Below are 22,076 nucleotides of genomic sequence, written 5' to 3' on the forward strand. Positions count from 1 at the left end.
TAACGGATGTTATCTCCTCTCCAGCACCCTGGCATAGGCTTTGCCAGGGAGGCTGAGGAGTGTGATCCCCCTATAGTTGGAACACACCCTCTGGCTTCCTTTCGGGATCACCACCCCGGTTTGCCAGTCCAGAGGTATTGCACCTGCCTTTCACGCAACATTGAAGAGGCGCGTTAACCACAACACCCCAACATTGTCCAGTGCTGTCAACATCTCCAGATGAATTTAAGAAACTATATTTCCTTTTCCACCCCAATGACTATGTCGTGAATTCTGAAACGGTACTTAGTTTTGTGAGAGTATACATGGTTCAGGGAGAATACTACTACTAAAGATATTTGTGAAATGCATTCAGATAGAGCCATAGCTACCTTGGTAAGGGATTCCAGGTCATCCAACCTTATTTATATTTTCAAATAATCAGCACGTGAATGCAGAAATGCAATTAAAGTTGCACGATTCAGAGACGTTATCCAAGAACATGTGTGTAAGAAATTTGTTAACATACTGCGAGTCCAAGTAGGAAACTGGCTGGCCCATGTTCACCAACCAGTCAGCACAAAAAGGAAAAAAGCCTGCTGTGCTCAGAGTCCAAAATACAAGAAAAAAAAGTTTTCTTGCAAGAGGAATAAGACTTTCTAAAGCCAGCAATTTTTAAATGAAAAAGAGAGGTAACCTTTATGTCCTAGGTTTTCTAAAACAGGTAAGAATTACAGGAAGGTGTGTTAGTACTTGGCACAGCTAAGTCATGCCTTCACTGCTGCTACTTGTACTACTACAGATACATTGCTGTTTATACTTATGTTAGTTCAATGAAAGCAGGCAGAAGTATGTCTATGTAAGCTGGGGAAATCACACCTCTAGCTCGTACTGTAGATGTAGCCTTAGTATTTTATTCATGTCATCACATACCTTATCTTGTGTCATAAGCACAGTAGGCTCACTTTTTATTCCGGACTGATGAATATTTACAAACATTCCTGACTCTAGCAGTCCTGTTGATCTGAAGGGAAAAAAAGTACAAATTTTAGTCTTCTGATGTTTCTGAGATCAAGAAACTATTAGTCTTGAGCACTATTAACATACCTTGCTGTTTCATTGTCGGTTACAAAAGTTGGAGTTGCAGCAAGTGGGCTGCGCAGATCTTTTCGAATGTAGATCTTTTCTGTAGAAGCCGCACAGTTTGAAGATTTTTCTCGTGATACTTCAATTGGTTTCCTCTCGCACTGAACAGCTAACAAAATGGTGTGTAACTATTAGGTGAGAACCCAAAATTCACGAACAGTCAGATGGAGATATCACAAACAAGAGTGTTTAAGAAATTGAGTCCTGTTTTTCCAATTACTGCTGAAAAAGCTTGCGGTTTAATATATTTGTGTTTTTATATAGACGCTATATTGAATAACAAAAGTGCATAAGAATCATTAGCTAAGGCTCTGGATAGATAAACACACTTGTTTTTATGTTGAAGGAGTCAAAGACTGAAGGTCAAACACATAAAGGCCAATAATTTTAAATGTATGAAGAAATTAAAAGTGGTCCTTAGGGAGTTTTCACCTGTCTGGATCCTCGTGGGAAGGCTTTTTTGCTTCATATTGTCTCTATCTCCTTTTGTCTGCTAAGCCCACATGTTCCCTCCCTGTTTAGGAAGGGGTCACAGTGTCTCCTTTTTATGCTCCCTCTGGAAATTTAATCCACAACTACTCAACCTCTTGGTTCCATGCCAACAAATATGGCATCATTAAAATAAACTGGAAACTATTCTACCACATGGAGAAATCTGACTCCAAACAACAAAGCCAACTGGAAACTTACTTACACAACTTCATTTTAAGAACTCAAAGGGAGAACTTCTCCTTATGAGGAAATAACTACTTATATACTTACAACAAATTTAGTTTTGTCATTGCAAAACCAAAACACGTACTAAAAGTGTTTACAAGATGGAACGCCTTAAAATATGTAGGGTCTTATTCTCCACTCTGTGACATGAATTTTAAGATGGTGTCACTCCATTTACTTCAACGGAGTTACACAATGGAAGAGTGTGGTGACCCAGACCAGTAAACTGTAGGTTCAATCCAGTGCATAATTTAAAATAGGCACCAATGCACCTGGCCACTTTAAAGCCATTTACCCCCTAGGGACTACAGCATTACATGCTACATATAAATACATAATGTTTAATACAAGGTTGAGATTCCATTTGTGGGACTATTTTAAGGTAGCGAGACCATAAAAGTCACAAAAAGGAAGGATTAAAAAATAAACATGATCACATTAATCCGTAACTTTTAAAATTACACTGTCTTTGAGCATGTACATATTTAAAATCTGCCAGCACAAGGAAATTTCAAAGAAGAACTTAGAACTGCAAGAATTAAGTCGTATGTGCCTGCTAATCTCTGCCTGGGAGATACCTTCCTCTGCTGGGCAAACTAGGTAGGGTGCAGAATCTGCTGGACAAACTGACGGGAAGGTGGAGTTATTCAAAATTTCTTCAGCTGCTAAATTTACAACCAGACAATTTATCATAGAAAATGGATGCCTGTTGCCTAGGAACAACACTTTATTCTTATTTACTCTGTTCTGTGTGTTTTTAAGGTTATTTCAATCTTTGACAAATTGCCAAAATTCAGAGTTTGAGTCACACTGGACTTACCATTCTTTAAGGAGAAGCTGATCTAACTATTTCATAACAGTAATGAAGGTAAAGCCTGATTTGCATGCATATATAACAGTATATTCTCCACAGCACAAACCTTGTCATGAATGCCTGCTATATTTTATATATATGCCTGATTTTTTATTTATATATATATGCACACACACACACTCACTCACCCCCTACCAGATTTATAAATCTTACTTATACTTACAGTCCTGTTTCATTCCAAACGCGATGCATCTCTGCAGCCTACAGTACTGACATCGGTTTCGATGATGTTTGTTAATGACACAGTCTTTTGCCCCTCGGCATGAATAAACTAAATTCTTTCGTATGCTTCTTTTAAAGAATCCCTTGCATCCCTCACATGTTACTGCTCCATAATGACGTCCTAGTTGAAGAACAGCATAAGTCAGGACATTAATTTTACAGTGTTAATAACATTTTCCCTCTTTTAAAAAGAAATTATATTTAGACAAGTCAAAGAGTATGTATAACTTTACATAGACAAGGCACGGATGTACTTTTTTAAATGAGTTACAGATATGAAGACACTACCAAGTGGCTAGAGAATCACACAGACAAGCAAACTAACCAAATCTCTGGTTTAAACAACTCACGCAAGATGACCATTTCCCAATAGTTTATTAACTCCTTGACTCCAGTGTCTTTGTTGCTAGCAATAGCAGACAGGCCCGAAAACTGGCTTCCCCCCTCCCCAGGAGCATTAGGATAAGCATGAATTACTTGAATTACACATACTTTGGTAATTTTTCTCAGTGACCCTCTAATCAAGTTCTTTTATTGTCTATCATACAATTTAGCAGCATAACTGCACGATTTAAAGATGACAGAAAGACTGTATATGTAAAGAGGAGACAGTATAAATGTATTCACTTGATGACAATGTCTGTTACCATTTCAAAATTATCGATTTTTGTTTTTTCAAATTGGGGTAAAGATAAATCCATAATTCTCTTTTACAATGAAAGTATTCAGTGATGCAAGTAAACAAAAAATTTGTTAAATCAATAAAAAATTCAACATTTCCACAGCTTTTCTCATTGTGCTATTCTGTCCCTACAATCCAGATTTTATTTTTCTTTTAAAATCAATATTTAAAACCTGCTTAGCTGAAAAAATAAAACCCTGAGTATGGCTACAAGAATATTGCATTTACAGATTAAGGCACTCTTGGTCATTTAGACACAGCTACTATACATACTGTTAATTTTATAATCCAGAACTAAAATCTAAAAAGCAAGGCCATACAGAAATGTTCAAAAATACGTATTATGAAGGTTTCATGGCTGCTCCTCTAATTAAGAAGGACAATTCACAAAAATCAATTTCAAATGTTGACTTATTCAAAGAGGATAAACTATAATTTTATAGGTACTTTACTCACTCTTTAGAGACTTCCATTCAGATGTCTGGAAGAGATTTCCAGAGATTCTAACTTACTTTCAGATCCCTCTAACATAACCATCTCAAATGTCACACACACATGAAATTTCATACAGTTTCACACTACAAATAAGGTTGTTTTAAAAATAAATACTTATAAATAAAATGGTTTACCATAACAGTTTTATTTTTCACTTTGGAGGGTGACAGTTTTGTTTTTTTGCAGAGTACTTCCATTATTTGATGCAGCTCCTCTGAGTCTCTAGACATTCTGCCTTGTCGCTCTTTCCCTGGTTCCCAAACTAAGGCCCTGAGCAGCTTCTTAACTCTAGCTGCCTCTATGACCCCACATCCTTATCAATTCTCCTTCAGCCTCCCCTGCTCTGACAAATCAGACAGACTGCCAGATGGAGAAATAGCTTCCCTAATGGCGCTAATTCTAGCCAATTCTCACAGAAGTTAGGCTAAAAGTCTTCCCTTTCTATGTCCCCTTCCAGGGTGCACAGAGAGAGGGGGAAATTTGCAGCCAAACCATACTTGAGAAACAGGGCTTGCATCTCTATTAAAGAGGAAGCTTCTCCCTTTAGTGAGCCTTTGGAGGTTTGCCTGAGTGCAGTCCAACTCTGACAGATCCTGGAAAACATGCTGCTAGGCTTAACACATACCAGAGACTCAGAGGGAGGGATGGATAGGGAGGAGAGACAGAGCTGGCACAGGGTTGGGATAGGCAGCACAGCTCTCCACAGACTCCCTGGCGTGCAATGCACACTTGCCATTTGGTTCCCTACTTTCATTACCCCCTTCCATCTGTTCAGTCCCCTAATACTGTTGCAAAGGGCATTTTTTAGCTTTTCCCCTTTTACCTTAACATTCCATTTTGATAACATATACATGCGTGCGTGCACACACACACACACCCCCACACACCCACCCTACCTTAGTGGAATTATAAAGTGTCCTCAGTGTTTTGGCCATTCCAAAACTGATGACTCAAACGGCTTAGCACAGTGGTCCCCAACTTTTTTGTGGCCAGTAGCACATTTATGTTTTCAGAAGAGTGTGGCGGGCGTCAACAATTTTTCAAGGCTTATTTTGTATTTGTACATTAAATAATACAAAAAATATCATATTTAATATTACATAATATATGAATCCAGAGAGAAGAGAGTAGCTGGAGAGGAGCCGCGAGGACAGAGAACACCAGTGCTCGCAGCCCCGGAGTTCTTTGTCCGCAGCAGGTGCGGGGCCCCGGCTTCTCTCCCCTGCTGGGCACTAGGCGGGTGCACATAAATGCCCCGGCGGGCGCCATGGCGCCCGCGGGCACCACGCTGGGGACCACTGGCATAGCACAAACAACTCATAAGAGCACTTTATAATACATTTCTATGGTCTTCCCTGATTGTGTCTGTTTTGTATTATAAACAACTAGCACGGTTTTTCACAGATATCTTAAGTTTAAAATAATAATGATAAGAAAAAAAATCACTTCAAAGTAACAATGAACAAGTCCATTGTACAACATTTCTTTTACAAAAATGCCAGAATGGCCAGTCAATTAAGAATGCATTTGCAGCCAATCAAGTAATTTGATTGGTCAGTGTCTGTAGTTGTATAATAATATAATGCTGACCTGGACAGGCTTAAACTACATATGAAAATTGCTTTAAGTGGACCGTTTAAACAAATGCAATTATTAAAGCTAAAATTAATAAATCCCATCTATACACAGTCCAGCTACATTAGGCATCCACTTTTATTAAAAAGTAACTAATCAGTGAAAAAAAGTGAAAACTTTGTTTCTGAAGAATAGCTTGAAACTGCTTTTAAAAAGTGGTCCTGCTGAAGAATTTACCTGATGCTTTGTCTCCACATACGACACAGAGATCAAATACTTTATTTAGGGTCTGTTCAGTGGAAGTGTTGTCTGTTAAAATCTGGAAGAAAGTACAAAATTATTTCACTTTTCTCTCTCTCTACCCTAAAAATATGGAAAATAGAAGCCAATCTGATCCTTAAAATGCCTCTCTCTAAACTAAGGGCCCAATCTTGTGAATCACCAAGTCCCCTCAATTACTGTTTATGGCCCTGGCAGTTGACTGCATGTTGGTGCCTGCTGCACCAATACAGATCCCTATTCAGGATGGGTCCTAAATTTAACTATCAAAATCTTTTAAAAGTATTAAAACAAATCTTATCCAGAGAAGATTTTTGCAGAAAGCACTTATATTTTCAAAACTACATTTGTCAAGCCTTCTGGTCATCCAGGCATTCAAATCTTTCCTTAGCATTCATTTCTTTCACTGTGCTCACAAGAGTGAACCACTGATAAATATATTTTGAAAACACAATATATTTAATTGAATTATTCATTATCAAGAGGTAAAAATGCCTCTAAACTGAGTAACTGTGATGTTACTATTGTAACTTGCCTTGCTTCACCCCAATCCCGTCTGATGTTTGTTACCCTCATTCACTATGTCACGTCTAAAACTAGACTCATAGCAATAACACTTCAGGGTAGGAATCATAGCTTTCTAGTTGTTCTTTAAAAGATCTTGCACACAGATATTGTAAAAGTTATAAAAATAATAAAGCACTGCTTGCAATTAAAAAGGACAATATGATTGCATAACTAGCAAACATCATTTTAACAATCTCACAATGCAAAGCAGGAATGAAAGAACTGATAGTCCCATTAAATGCATTGGAAATTAGAAGCACTTTTGAAACTTCCCATTTCCTGATAAGAATGTTGATTCTTTCAGTTCTGCTTCGCATAATCAAAACAGGGGCTCTGAAGATAAATATAATTAAGAAAAGCTCTACTGAGAAAGGCGATAGTCCTATTCTATAGAGAGAAATAATGAAAATCTTACATGAATGTCTAAAAAGTGCTTTGAAAATTCTCTCTCTCACACCCCCATAAGTAAATGTTTATTTAGCAACAGCATCTAAGATATTACCTCTAATCTTTTACTGCTATTACACATCACTGAAGTTTCTTTTAATTTAACATTAACATTCTTAAAGAAAAAGTTGGCTCAATGACAAAACATCACTAGTTTATTAATTTCTCATTTCACCTCAGCTGCAATTATTATTTAGTGCTATAATTGTGCATGGAATTATACATAACATACAAGAAATTCCTTAAGTCCTTCCGTAGACAAAATTTGCATTGATGTCATAAAGAGTTTTGCTTATGCAAGGACTCCAGAATTTGGCCCAAGAGGAGGGAAAGTCCCTGCTCCAAAGTGCTCAAAATTTACCTTGGATAAACATGACACTCAGAACAAGAGTTGCCATTCACGAAGGTGCAGAGCCACTATTGATGAAACAATTAATCAAGAAAGGTGTTCCACAAAATGTGGATTTAAAGGAAGGATTTGAAAGAGGAACGGTGTGTGCGCGCACAGGAAACGGAAGCCTGTTTCAAATGAAGGTGTAAAAATAAAAGAACGTGCAAAACTGCAAATGGGAGGAGCAGTTAGAGAAGATATGAGAGAACATGATGAGTATCTAGAATTAAATGAAAGCCCCGTGTCCAGTGAATGGAAAATTAAAAGCTAGCTTCCCATTAAAATGGTAGTTAATGCACATTTCACTAAGGGATTTTCTATATGATGCATTAGTATGCACCAGCTGGGATGTAAATTATACTGTGCACAGGTTGTCACACGGTAATTGGCCCACGTGGACCCTACTGGTATGCACTAAAAGTTCCATAGCGTGCACTGACGCAGTATTGTTTGAAACAGGACTACATCAGCACACACTAGGGAACTTCTAATGTGTGCCAGCAGGGTCCACACGGTCCAGTTAGTGTGTGACACACAGATGCACACTAGAATTTACACCCCAGTTAGTATGCACCAATGTACCGTGTAGACAAGCCCTAACAGAAAATGACAGAGAAATGTATATATTCCATAGGCCTTACATGTTTAGCTTGTGAAAGCACAAAAATTATAAAATATTCTTTCCACTGCCTCCCTAATTCTTTTGGTCTGTATAAGCTACACAACTAGATCCCATCTTTATGTCCCCTTTCCATACTACCCATACAACTAGACCATGCTCCCTAACCCAGTCTGACATTCGTCCACCTTCTTATCCTTTCAATACCACAGTGGTGTAACAAAGCAAGGCCCTGGTGCAAGAATAGGTTAGGGGTCCCCTTCCAGATTCTAAAATCGGAAATTTTGCTTACCCCCAACATCACAGCCCCCAACTTACCCTTTTGCCTCCCACAACTCAACCTACTACCACCAACATCCCCCACTCAACCCCAACCCTTCCTCCTGCAGTCCCCTAACACTCCCCACTCACCCAAAGCCCCCCCAAGCAACCGACTCCCCAGCCCCTCACCCCTGTGACCTTCCTGGCCACTCACCAGCACCCACCCCCCCACCCCCAGCTCTGTGGTCTGTTCCCATCCCAGGCTACTCCGGATCCTAGCTGCCCATTAGCTCTGCTAGCTCCCGTTGCCCACCCTGCATTCACATGGCACAGGCCAAATTTGGGCAATGAGTGGTACAACCTGGTACACAGGGTCACAGCACCACTCAAATGTGGTCTGGCCACCCCTTTGTCATGAAGGGGGGCGGCCAGACCAAACCTGAGCGGCGCTGCATCCCCATGTGCTACACTGCAACGCCAATCAGATTTGGTCTTGCTGCCCTTCCATCAGATGGAGGGTTGGCGTAGCCAAATTTGAGCGAGTGGCATTGCAAACCTGTCTGGTTGAGCCCCCATAACCTCATGGGTCTGGCTGTGACTACACCACTGTAGCTATGCCCTGAAATCCCTTCTCAAATTGCTTTATGCTGGAAGCACTTTAAACCTTATCTAACTGACACTTACCCTTGTTGGGCTTTACTTTAAAAAAAAAAAAAAAATACAAAAAATGACACTACAAAACACAGGCTGAAGTTCACCACTTAATCTCATTGATGCTCTCTCCTGCCCTTCCCACCTCCTTTGTCTGCATGTTGTCTAAGATAACAATTGTTTACTCAGTTAAATAATAATTACAATGGCAAATAAAATGAAAGCAAGAGGAGTGAAATATTAAGAAGAAAAGGCAAGGGAGAAAATGGTATTCAAATGATATTTTAAAACAGATGGAGAGACAATGAGGCAGAAATACAAAAAGTCTATCGCAGGAGCTGAGACAAGAAGGTTCTGGCTTGAAAAGTACAAATAAAACTACACATTTATATTTTTTTAATCCTGACTCATGAAATATAAATTCAAAAATAACAGCTTTCCAGGAACAAATCATTTTCTTCATTGTTTCTAAACAACACCTCCAAGTCTTGCTATCAGGGAAATGTAAACAGCAAAAAGACTGAAAATATAGAACCAGCACAGAAAATATTTGGAAAGAAAAACATCTCTTCCTATCCCAGTAGTTTTCAAACTTTTGTACTGGTGACCCCTTTCACATAGCAAGCCTCTGAGTGCGACCCCCTTATAAATTAAAAACACTTTTTAATATATTTAGCACCATTATAAATACTGAATACAAAGCGGGGTTTGGGGTGGAGGCTGACAGCTCGTGATCCCCCATGTAATAATCTTGTGACCCCCTGAGGGGTTCTAACCCCCAGTTTGAGAACCCCTGTCCTATCTCATCTGAATTAATATTATGAAATAAAGTGGATTCTCTACCTGGATGTGTTGTGCAGATAAATCGGGGGATGCAAAAAACAGTTGGTTGACACCTGCAGCATCTGGAGTTGTTAGGAAAACCTTTCCTGGAGTGGAATCTTGTCTGGCAAGGATCACCTTGCTTGGGGTAGAGCCATCATGATTTGTTAAGATGAACTGCTTGCCTGCTGTGCTCTGATCAAGTGCAGTAACAATCTGAATCTTCTGGCCCGTCTGCTGGTCTGTGACAATCTGATAATACATTTATCTCAAATTGTTATGGTCTTTCAAGTTAATGTTTTTCTAGCACCCCATCTTGCACCATCATAGTCAATGGGAGTTTTGCCTTTGACTTCTGTGGTTGCAGGACTGGGCCTCTTAATGAGTTAAATTCAAGCAAAAACCCTGAATCTAAAAATCCCCAAACTGTAGTAGTGTTTGAACTCTGAACCTGAATACACATTCAAATTTTGCAAGTGGCCCATATTTTTACAGAGGGCCAAACAAAAACCTCAGATCCTAACAGCTATGAATTATGAAGTGTTCAAAATATGGATATAAATGTTAAGGCTCAATCAGTCATGTGAAGTGCTGAGCTCCCTCCACTCTCACTTAATTCAATGGGAGTTGAGAACACAGCATACCACAAAGTGACACTCAGCACCTCACAGGTGTAGGTCCTTAATGAGTTATCTTCATCGCCTAATCCCACATTGTACACTTCAGTGTTGGCTTCATTAATTTAGAATAATAAGGGCAAGGAACAATCTTATTTCAATTGACTATACCTTAGTTTAACACTTTTACACCCACATACAGAAAAATCAAACTGAAGCAGGAGAACTGAACACTAACCCTTCTCTTTGCCACCTTTTTTTCTTTGTTTGACAAACAAAAACAACTTCTTTTGCTTTATTCTTCATTTGACAATCAAGAACAGATCAACAGCATCATTACGGCATTTCTTTCCTATTTTTAAATAAAGACTGTAGTAGAGCCTCACTGACTTGCCCCTCACTAAACTGCACAGTTTATCATCTTCTGACAAACTTGGTAATACACTTTCTTCATTTTATATATATATATATATATATATATATAAATAGAAATTTTATACATCCCCATTTTTCACTATTCAGAAGGCTATGTGATGCTGGGGGACATCCACTGGTGCCACGTAATATTGAGTCGAGTGCACAGGAGTAGAGAAGCGCTCCCTGATCTATAGCCTTGTACGTGAAGGCTATGCATAGACACCTCTAGCTTGACTGTAAACCTTTAAACTTTAGATACAGTAAAATACCACAAAATTCTAAAGAAAAAGCTAATTCAACAACCCATTAAGTTCAAAATACTTATTTACAAATCTGCGCAGGATTAACATTGTTTTTCAAATATGTGTATCATGTTTATTTAAGAGACTGAGTGTATTTGAATATTTACTGACCGTAGTTTTATAGTTTATTTCCATACTTTTAAAAGGTGCATGTGTGTTTGAGGGCGAGAGGTATGGTAGGTAATGGGGAAGTTTTCATTTTGTTATCTAAATCTGCAATGTTCCTCAATTCTTACACAGTAATAAACAACTTAAAATTTACAAAAGCGGCCTTATTATTGCTAGGATTTTATTATTGTTATAAAATATACTACAGCATTATTTCTGTAGTGCCCAAAGGTGTGGTAGGCACTTTACATTACTAAGTACATTTATTAATATCCTATAAAGCAGTGGTTCTCAAACTAGGGCCGCCGCTTGTTCAGGGAAAGCCCCTGGTGGGCTGGACCGGTTTGTTTACTGGCCGCGTCTGCAGGTTCGGCCGATCGCGGCTCCCACTAGCTGCGGTTCGCCGCTCCAGGCCAATGGGGGCTGCAGGAAGCAGCGCGGCCCGAGGGACATGCTGGCTGCCCTTCCTGCAGCCCCCACTGGCCTGGAGCGGCAAACCACGGCCAGTTGGAGCCGCGATCGGCCGAACCTGCGGACGCGGCAGGTAAACAAACCGGCCCGGCCCGCCAGGGGCTTTCACTGAACAAGCGGCGGCCCTAGTTTGAGAACCACTGCTATAAAGCATCATCATAAAAAATTAAAGCTGACAAAATAAATGAACAGAGGTGCATTTTATGATGCATGTTTGCTTTTTTCCTCTATTTTTGTTACCAGCTTGCTAACTCACAAATTGTTATTGTGAATATGGCCCCAATTCTTGAATAGGGCTCCCCAGGGGTGCAGGGATCTGTCCAGGCAGATCTCACTGCATGATCAGTACTTTAATAGATTTCTACCATATGTTACTTTAATGTTTACACAAGAACACTAAGTCTAGACAAAAGCTCCCCTCTGCAAACCCTACTCCTTAAACATTTGGCAAATGAAAAATGTATTATACACAAGGACAGTTTTAATAATGAAAAGTGTCATTCCCACAACTTATTCCACGTGGGATCCTTGCAACTGCACAGAACTCCAGTGAAGTCAATGAGGCTCTGCTTGGGCGCAGGGGTCCACCCTAGCAGAACAATATGCAGTATCATGACCTGAACATCTAATAACCAGAATAAAACCTTAACACAGTAGTCCTCTACTGTAAATTTGTCAGAGTTCAATAACAATATATTTCTTAATTATTTGAAACTGAACATTGCCCTTGTATTCATTTCATTAAATATGGAAATTATTCATTGTTTTATGTTTAAAATATATGTTTTCTCATGTAATGTTTCATTTACACATCTCTCTAGTATTCCAGCCTAAATTTCTCTTGGCTGCTTTTTATAGCCTCAAGCTGCTTTTTAACAATATTTTCTCTTTGGAGACCTTGGATTCCATTTGGACAGTACTTTAACCCATCTGTGAAACTGCCCTATGAATAAACTAGCGACATACATAAGTCATTCAGTGTGCCTGTTTTAGGAAATAATGTGTTCAAATGTAAAGGATTATTTCAATACAATTTATTTTATTTTGACATATTATTTACAGAGCTGGTTGGGAACCAGAATTTCCATCCCATGGGAAATTTTTGACAGTTAAAAAAAAATTTCTGAAGTTTCTCACAAAATGAAAATTCTTAAAAATTTCAGTTTGGGACAATCAAAACATTTAATTTCTATGGTGTTTCAAGGGTGTAAAAATATTATTTAGCTTTTTATATTCTATTACATTATTTCTTGTACTATATATATTTTTATATAAGTAAAACCAAAACAAACTGATAAAGTCAAAACAAATCATCTGGACTTTTGCCTGTCGATTTTACCAAAATTTGATACTTTCCTGCAGAACATTTCAATTTCAACAAAACTTCATTTCTCAATGGAAAAAAACTAATTTCAACCAGCTCCAATTATTTCTTATTACTAATTATTGTTTGTACTGCTGTAATGCCTAGAGACTCCAGTGTGCTAGGTGCTTTACAAACATATAGTAGAGACAGTCCTTGATCCAAAGAGTTTACAGTCTAATTAGAGAGAAGATGCAACAAGTGAGAGTGACAAACCAGAGAAAGGAAGAGGTGAGGGAGACAGAAAAAGAACATCACCCAGCTACACTAAATAGCTACTGTATAATTTGAAGGTTACAGAAAATACTTAACTTTTTTAAACACAACCCTCCTGTTCCCCCCCGCCGCCAAGCCCCCAACATGACACGTAACCAAACTTGTACTGGCTGACTGATTTATTGGAGGCATAACTCACTCCTACAAAGTGTGGCTCTCTGTTCCTCTCCAGTTAAGGCTACGTTTTAGTCACAGGTATTTTTAGTAAAAGTCACGGACGGGTCATGGGCAGTAAACAAAACTTCACAGCCCATGACCTGTCATGACTTTTACTATACACCCCTGACTAAAACTCGGGGGGGGGGGCAGGAAGGGGAGGGTGTGGCTCGGGGGGCACCACAGGTGCTGGGGGGGCATGGCTGGGATGGGCGCTGCAGGTGCTTGTGGGGGAGGGTTGGTGGGGCTGGGACAGGCTCCCTACCTGGCTCCCGAGCAACACGTGCTGCCTCCGCTCTGCCCCAAGCCCCGGTTCTGCAGCTCCCATTGGCTGGGAACTGCAGTCAATGGGATCTGGGGGGGCGGTGCCTGCCAGCAGAGGCAGCATGTGGAGCTAGGAGCTGAGGGAGGGGAGTCTCCCCCTCCTGGTCAGCACTGTGCCGCACCCCAATTGCTAGCCCTGAGCTCCCCCCACTCCCCCAAGAATCCTGCTGCTGGGATGGGGAGAGACTGCTCCAGCAGCAGCTGGTGAGCCTGGCCTGGGGGCTGCCCGAGCTACTCAGGTGGCCCCCGGGCCAGGCAACCAGCCGCTGCAGAAGTCATGGAGGTCAGGGAAAGTCACGGAATCCGTGACTTCCATGATCTCCATGACAAACACAGAGCCTTATCTCTAGTGGATGAACCACACAGGGATGACTACTCTACAGATGGGAGGCGTGACTCCCAGCACGGGTAGACAGATTCATGCTAGCTCTGCTTGAGCTCGTGTGCTAAAAACAGCACTGTGCACATTGCTGCACAGGCAGTGCCTCAGGCTAGCCACCCAAGTCCAAGCCCACCTGACCCTCTAGGTTCAAATACCAATAGAGGTTTATGAGTCTGCTACAGGCTTTGAGATAACAGAACTAGTCTTTTAGATCAGGCAGTAGATCATAGAATATCAGGGTTGGAAGGGACCTCAGGAGATCATCTAGTCCAACCCTCTACTCAAAGCAGGACAAATCCACAGACAGTTTTTTGTTACACCTCAGTACCCTAAATGGCTCCCTCAAGGATTGAACTCACAACCCCGGGTTTAGCAGGCCAATGTTCAAACCACTGCACTATCCCTCCCCTGGGGTCGTCCCAGGTACAATTTCTAATGCTGACAACCAAGTTAGGGACATCACGTTACATGAGCATAAAAACAAAGGCAGGTTTTAAGGAGAGAGGGAAAGGAGCAGAGGGTTATGGATTAATTAAGAAAGGTGTTCCATGAATAAGGGCTAGCATGGAAGATAGCACAGAGACAGCTGAAGATGAGTAGTTAGGCTTGTATTGTTCGTGGAGCAGAGGAAGCAGGGGCAGATGTAATAAGTGACAAAAGAGGACATGTAGCGAGGGACTGAGCTGTGAATGGTCTTGAAGGATTAGGACAAGAAACAGGGCAAAATGCAGTGGAACAAGCAGGGCCAGTGGAGGAATTTGAAGAGAGTGTTGCAGTCAGAGCAACAGGCAAGGAAAATGACCCTAGCAGCCACATTTTTAATTGAATGTGTTTAATGCAATATGGCATCTTACAGAGAAAATTAGTTACAAAAAAGTTTTTAAGGTGAAATACAAAAAGGGAGGAGGGGGGAACACGTCATATGGACACTATCAGGTATTCTACTCAGGTGGGGGATTTTTCTCAGTGTAACCAATAAAAAAATTCCCTACCAATACGGTTTAAAAGTGGGCCGATAACACATTTTCATGGTGTATTGATAATATAAAGAAAAATATATTTCTTGCTATGATCTACAAGTATTTTCCAAAGATACACCACAGAGCCTTTCAAATGTATCTGCTGAATTACCAAATGTAAAAATAACTCAGCCTTTTAACAATGTTACCATGTTATGCCTTGTAACAGCTTGAATCACCTCTTTGGTGAGTCTCTTGGAGTAGAGACTAGGTACCCTTTTTGCTTTTTTTAAACACAGAAGAAGCCTCGTAGCCAGCTTGGACTCCAACCATATCATTTCAATTACTGGCTAAAGGAGACTATGGGCATGGCTACACTTGCAGATGTAGAGCACTTTGAGTTAAACCAGCCTTCGTAGAGCACAGTAGAGAAAGCGCTGCAATCTGTCCACACTGACAGCTGCAAGTGAACTGGCGTGGCCACATTAGCAGCTCTGGCAATGGCCACAGAGAGCAGTGCATCGTGGTAGCTATCCCAGCATTCAAGTGGCTGCAACGTGCTTTTCAAATGGTGTGGGGTGGGGTGGAGTGTGACAGGGAGTGTGTTGTGTGTATGTGGGGGGAGAGAGAGTGGGTTTTTGGGGGGCTGAGAGCATGTCAGCATACTGTCTTATAAATTCAGACAGCAGCAGACGTCTCCCCCCCCCCCCCATCTCTCTCTCTCACACATAGCATTCCACAGTAATGGTTGCTTTGTCTTGGAGCAGATAAGCATGCCGGATGTCAGAAACGGAACTTTCAAAGGGCATATCCGCATTCCTGCAGTGATTCCAAAACAATGACAAGAGTGGCCCTTTGACTTAAGAGGATTATGGGACATTTCCGGAGGCTGATCAGAGCGCAGTAATGCAACACGTCGTCCACACTGACACCTGGGCGTTTCAGCCAAGGCGCACCAAGCGTTAATATTCTCGCTGAGGTGGAGTACCAGAAGCGCTCTAGCCCTGGAGTCAGAGCGCAATATGTGCCTTGCCAGTGTGGACAGGTAGTAAGCTAGGGCGCCCGGGACTGCTTTAATGCGCTCTAACTCGCAAATGTAGCCAAGCCCTTAGAATGTCACAGAAGGCACTTGTGTAAGTGCTTCTTATGCAACTCTTCATCTTAGAAAGCAAGAAACAATGTGAAGCCCCACCCCTACTGTCCTTCACCTCCATTAGACACAGAAGGAGTCTTCCTCTGGGTAAAATTTTCACAATTTAGAAGAGATCATTAAATGTTCACAAAAGGAAGGGTGCACAAAAACAGGCAGAGTAAAGTAGTTCACAGATTCTTTCAAAATATTTTAGATTAAACATACTTGTATGCGTTGTGGTAAAGAGAGACCTGAATCCGCTGGGACAATTTGTATTCTTTGTGCTGTCCCATCCATTAGTGTTTGAGTAACAGTTCCTTGGGAATGCGCAATCTAGAAACAAACAAATAAATAATTGGAATGACAGCTATGTGAAAATACTGCTGTGCCACATTAAGGTTTGACCAGCTTCAGATGTGTCAGCAAAATATTATTCAAAGTGAGACACTGGTATTGTTTGGGAATGTAGCAGCGTACAACCTAATTTTACTAGCTAGCTTTTGTACTTTAGAGCGTTCTACTGGTTCCACAGTTTTAAAGCCATTTCACAATTTTGGATCCAAAAATCAGAAATATATTTATGGCAAAACATGACTGGGGGAAATGAATTGTCGATAAACACATACGGAATACAAGCTGCTTTAATCAAGCTGCTTATTTTCTTGTTTGTTCCAGCTGGTATCTGCAAGAATGGATAGCTATAAATGAATCATAGTCATTTAGCACTTCTGCCATTTCCACATTTTCTTTTATTGTTTTCCCCCCTCATTGAGTAACAGGCCTACCCTGTCCTTGGTCTTCCTCTTGCTTCTAATGTATTTGTAGAATGTTTTCTTGTTACCATTTATGTCTCTAGCTAGTTTAATCTTGTTTTGTGCCTTGGCCTTTCTAATTTTGTCCCTCCATACTTGTGTTATTTGTTTATATTCATTCTATGTCAGGGATGGTCTAGATAAAATTTAATCCTGCCGTGAGTGCAGGGGACTGGACTAGATGACCTCCCGAAGTCCCCTCCAGTACTACAATTCTATGATTTTATAGTAGGGACATGCTTTTGCATGGAAGCACTTTTAACTTAAGGGTTCAGTGGAACTGATGGAAGCACTTATATGCAGAAGCACAGTGTTATTCCATTTCTGTTCAGCTGTCAGCTAAAGCAGTGAAAAGGAGAAACAACAAGAAAGATCAAAAGAGAAGGATAGCGAGAGACACCACAAGAAGAGTAAAGAGAGAGGGGAAAAAAATAATGGTATTTTACCTTTCGCCATCTTAATTTTGATATCCTACTTCATGTGTGCACTCTGTATCATGTAGGTCTCCAAATTTGATGTTTCTTTACTTCCAACAATTCAAGAAGTTAAGAAACGGAAACTCAGCTCCTCCCCTCAAAATTTTAAGGCACCTGCTTCTGCTCAAAAGTAGTAGAGAAAGACGAGATGCATCCCCTCTCCAATACCATTTTCCTCAACTGCCTCCCAGAAATAAAAAAATCAAAGCCACCTTGCACATCTCCTTGAGTGCCAATTGTTCTCTACTCAGCTGTTATAACCCTCAGCTTTCCCCTGACAAATTCTTCCAGTCATTTACTCATTTTCAGTATAAAAATCTGCAGCACATTAAATTTAAAATTTGGAGGCAATGTAAAGTAATTTGAATTTAAAGTAAAAACAAACAAACACAATACTAACTGGACTGGTGAAAGTTCCACATACACTAAGTCAAGTATAATGTATACAACACAGGGCTTTAACTATTTCTAGTACTTTTGATGGATTAAACAATTATTTGGCACAATTCAATTATGATTAGGGCTGTCAAGCGATTAAAAAAATTAATTGCGATTAATCGTGCGATTAAAAAAATTAATCATGATTAATCGTGCTCTTAAACAATAATAGAATACCATTTAAATATTTTTGTAAGTTTTCTACATTTTCAAATATATTGATTTCAATTACAACACAGAATACAAAGTGTACAGTGCTCACTTTATATTTATTTTTGATTACAAATATTTTCACAGTAAAAAACAAAGGAAATAGTATTTTTCAATTAATCTAATACAAGTACTGTAGTGAAATCTCTATCAGGAAAGTTGAACTTACAAATATAGAACTATGTACAACAGAAACTGCATTCAAAAATAAAACAATGTAAAACTTTAGAGCTTACAAGTCCACTCAGTCCTACTTCAGCCAATCGTTCAGACAAACAAGTTTGGTTACAATTTGCAGGAGATGTTGCCCGCTTCTTGTTTACAATGTCACCTGAAAGTGAGAATAGGAGTTCGCATGGCACTGTTGTAGCCAGCGTCACAAGATATTTACATCACAGATGTGCTAAAGATTCATATGTCCTTTCATGCTTCAACCACCATTCCAGAGGACATGCGTCCATGCTGACGATGGGTTTTGCTCAATAACGATCCAAAGCAGAGCGGACCGATGTATGTTCATTTCCATCATCTGAGTCAAATGCAACCAGCAGGTTGATTTTCTTTTTTTGGTGGTGGTTCAGGTTCTGTAGTTTCCTCATCAGGGTTTGCTCTTTTAAGACTTATGAAAGCATGCGCCACACCCCGTCCTGATCAGATTTTGGAAGGCACTTCAGATTCTTAAACCTTGGGTTGAGTGCTGTAGCTAATTTTAGAAATCTCACATTGGTACCTTCTTTACGTTTATTTCACTAGGAGGGTGGTGAAGCACTGGAATGGGTTACCTAGGGAGGTGGTGGAATCTCCATCCTTAGAGGTTTGTAAGGCCCGGCTTGACAAAGCCCTGGCTGGGATGATTTAGTGGGTGTTGGTCCTGCTTTGAGCAGGGGATTGGACTAGATGACCTCCTGAGGTCTCTTCCAACCCTAATATTCTATGATTCTATAAATCTGCTGTGAAAGTGTTCTTAAAATGAACATGTGTTGGGTCATCATCCGAGACTGCTATAACATGAAATATATGGCAGAATGCAGGTAAAACAGAACAAGAGACATACAATTCTCCCCCAAGGAGTTCAGTCACAAATTTAATTAAAGCACTATTTTTTTAATGAGCATCATCAGCATGGAAGCATGTCCTCTGGAATAGTGGCCAAAGCATGAAGGGGCATATGAACGTTTAGCATATCTGGCACGTAAATACCTTGCAACACCGGCTACAATAGTGCCATGTGAACGCCTGTTCTCACTTTCAGGTGACGTAAATAAGAAGCAGGCAGCACGATCTCCCGTAAATGTAAACAAACTTGTTTGTCTTATTGATTGGCTGAACAAGAAGTAGGACTGAGTGGACTTGTAGGCTCTAAAGCATGGGTCGTGGTGGTGTGCCAAATCTTCATTTATTCACTCTAATTTAATGTTTCGTGTGCCAGTAATGCATTTTAATATTTTTAGATGGTCTCTCTCTATAATATATAACTAAACTATTGTTGTATGTAAAGTAAATAGGGTTTTTAAAATGTTTAAGAAGCTTCATTTAAAATTAAATTAAAATGCAGAGCTCATCAGTTTAGTGTGATCCTTGCCCTTGCTTTTCCTTGCTGAGTTTTCCAATGTCTGGCATGTATTTGGATACTTTAAGCTGCACACAGGCTTCTGAGTGATCAGTTGTTAACCGACTCCAAAAGGGACAGAGGACAGATTTCATGTGTGAAAATACCCGTTCACACAGGTACGTGGATCCAAATGCTGAAAGCATTGCAAACGCTATTTTCTTCAAACAGTTAAATTTCACTGGCAGGGATGTCTGGCAGGTCAGAATAGAGGCCCCACGACTCTCTCGGTAGCTTTAAGTGCACTCCGCAGATCTCCAAACTTTGATGCCCACAATTCTGAGCTTTTTAACTGAATGAGCTGCATTTCGAAATCTTCAACACCCATCCACTGAAATATAGCCAAATCCAAGTCGCTTTCGTTGAACTTTTCAGGTTTAATTAGAAAAGAAAGCATTGGGCCAAATCGCTGGAAATCTTGAAATCTGTCAGAATATTCTGATTCCAGTTCTTGCATGCACATTCCAATCTCACTGACACTGACAGTGCAACGTGTTGATAGCTCTTTTATGTGTTGGAAGTAGTGGAAAGTTGAAGTTCGAATATCCCAAGAAAAAACTGCTAGTTTTACAACAAATGCCTTCCGGGCTTCATAAAGATCCAAACCCGTTTGCCCTGCACCCTGGAGATGGAGGTTGAGTTCATTTAGGTGAGCGGTGATGTCAGTTAGAAACATGAGCTAACACAGCCATTTGTCATCATCCAGTTGGGGTAGTTTTGTCCTTTTTCCAACAAAAAGGCCTTGATTGCATCAAAACAGTTTACAAAGCGCACCAAAACCTTGCCATGACTTAGCCACCAAAAGTGCCGATGAAGTGGAATGTCATTATAAGCAATGTCCATCTCTTCTAGCAGTGCTTGAAACTGTCTGTGAGTCAAAGCAGATCGAGCAACAAGGACATTCACAATTTGTACCACTGTATTCATCACATTATTAAGCTCTGAATTAGAAATTTTAGCACACAGGTTTTCTTGATGGATGATACAGTGAAATTTGACTGTCAGGCAGCCAATTTGATCTTCAAGCAACTTTACAAATTCCTTCTGCTTTCCGATCATGGCAGGAGCACCATCTGTTGTCATACGAAATATTTTCCTGATGTCAACTCCTCGTTCTTCAAAATGGTTTACAAAAGTTTCTGCTATATCTTCCCCCTTTGTTGTGCCATACAGGGGTTTTAGGCAACAAAGCTCCTCTTGGATTTCATCAGAAGCATCTTGCAACAACTGCCAAATGTTGAACGTCGTTTATCTCCATGCTCTCATCAACTGCAACGCTAAACACTGCTGTTTCTTTTAATGCAGTCGTCTGCTTTTCGTTAATGTTTTCTGCCATTTCGTTTACGCATCTCTCAACTGTTCTGGCAGAGACAGGCAGTTCTTTTATTCTACATACACATATTTATTTGGCAAATCATTGAACAAAACCTCCCGAACTGCTGAGAAAAACTTCTTTTATATTCCCCATTTGTAAATGGGTTTCCATTTTTTGCAATGCACTGTGCAATCTTGTAACCTCCTTCTGTGGCTTGATTTTTACTTACACTTAAGCATTTAAAAACACTGCTTTGCTTCTCATATCCTGCTACTGCCTTTTTGATCAATTCACTCTTGTCTGCTTCGTCAAGAAAGGTAAAACACCTTTATAGCAGGGCAACTGTATCCACACTAGGGAGGTTATATTGTTTAACTATACTAATATTAGTTAAAGCAGTACAACTTTTGAGTATAGACGAGGCCTCAGTATAAGTGTATTGGCTCGGTACATAAAGCAGATTCAATTTCAAATGCTCTATAGACTTTAATTTAGGTTTTGACATTAATTTAAACAAGTGGTTGCGATGCTTCATAACTCTTATGCACTGCACCCTTCTTACATATTGACTAATGTAAAGTTGTAGATACGTGCCCAAACCCATCCCAGGAGTGCCTTCGCTCTTTTGGCCACATCATCAAGAGGGAGGGATAGCTCAGTGGTTTGAGCATTGGCCTGCTAAACCCAGGGTTGTGAGTTCAATCCTTGAGGGGGCCACTTAGGGATCTGGGGCAAAATCAGTACTTGGTCCTGCTAGTGAAGGCAGGGGACTGGACTCGATGACCTTTCAAGGTCCCTTCCAGTTCTAGGAGATAGGATATCTCCATTAATTTAATTGGTCTAAAAGGGCATAAGAAAATTTTACTTGTGTCATTCACTGGTAGTGGGTAGTCAGCCATAGATAACAACACAGTCTCCATACTAGTCACATCAGACTCCAGACTGGTAAGATACACCTATGAGATCAAGACATAATTGAAGC

General features: G+C 40.2%; 1 protein-coding gene across 4 annotated transcripts in view; it reads right to left on the minus strand.

Moving 5' to 3' along the window:
* Positions 1-22,076, minus strand: part of NR2C1 (nuclear receptor subfamily 2 group C member 1) — a 103,736-nt gene that overhangs the window by 41,956 nt on the left and 39,704 nt on the right. For all 4 annotated transcript variants that reach the window (XM_024218300.2, XM_024218291.2, XM_024218281.2 and 1 more), the window contains 6 exons: positions 16,460-16,567; positions 9,749-9,979; positions 5,928-6,009; positions 2,880-3,059; positions 1,087-1,234; positions 913-1,003 (listed from right to left, as the gene is read on the minus strand). In XM_024218300.2, the coding sequence (XP_024074068.1) occupies positions 913-1,003; positions 1,087-1,234; positions 2,880-3,059; positions 5,928-6,009; positions 9,749-9,979; positions 16,460-16,531 (804 nt within the window). In that variant the 5' untranslated portion in view covers positions 16,532-16,567. The remainder of the gene's footprint in view (positions 1-912; positions 1,004-1,086; positions 1,235-2,879; positions 3,060-5,927; positions 6,010-9,748; positions 9,980-16,459; positions 16,568-22,076) is intronic.

The sequence above is a fragment of the Terrapene carolina genome, unplaced genomic scaffold (assembly GCF_002925995.2).
Source record: "Terrapene carolina triunguis isolate 2854851 unplaced genomic scaffold, T_m_triunguis-2.0 Scaffold68, whole genome shotgun sequence".
NCBI lineage: Eukaryota > Metazoa > Chordata > Testudines > Emydidae > Terrapene > Terrapene triunguis.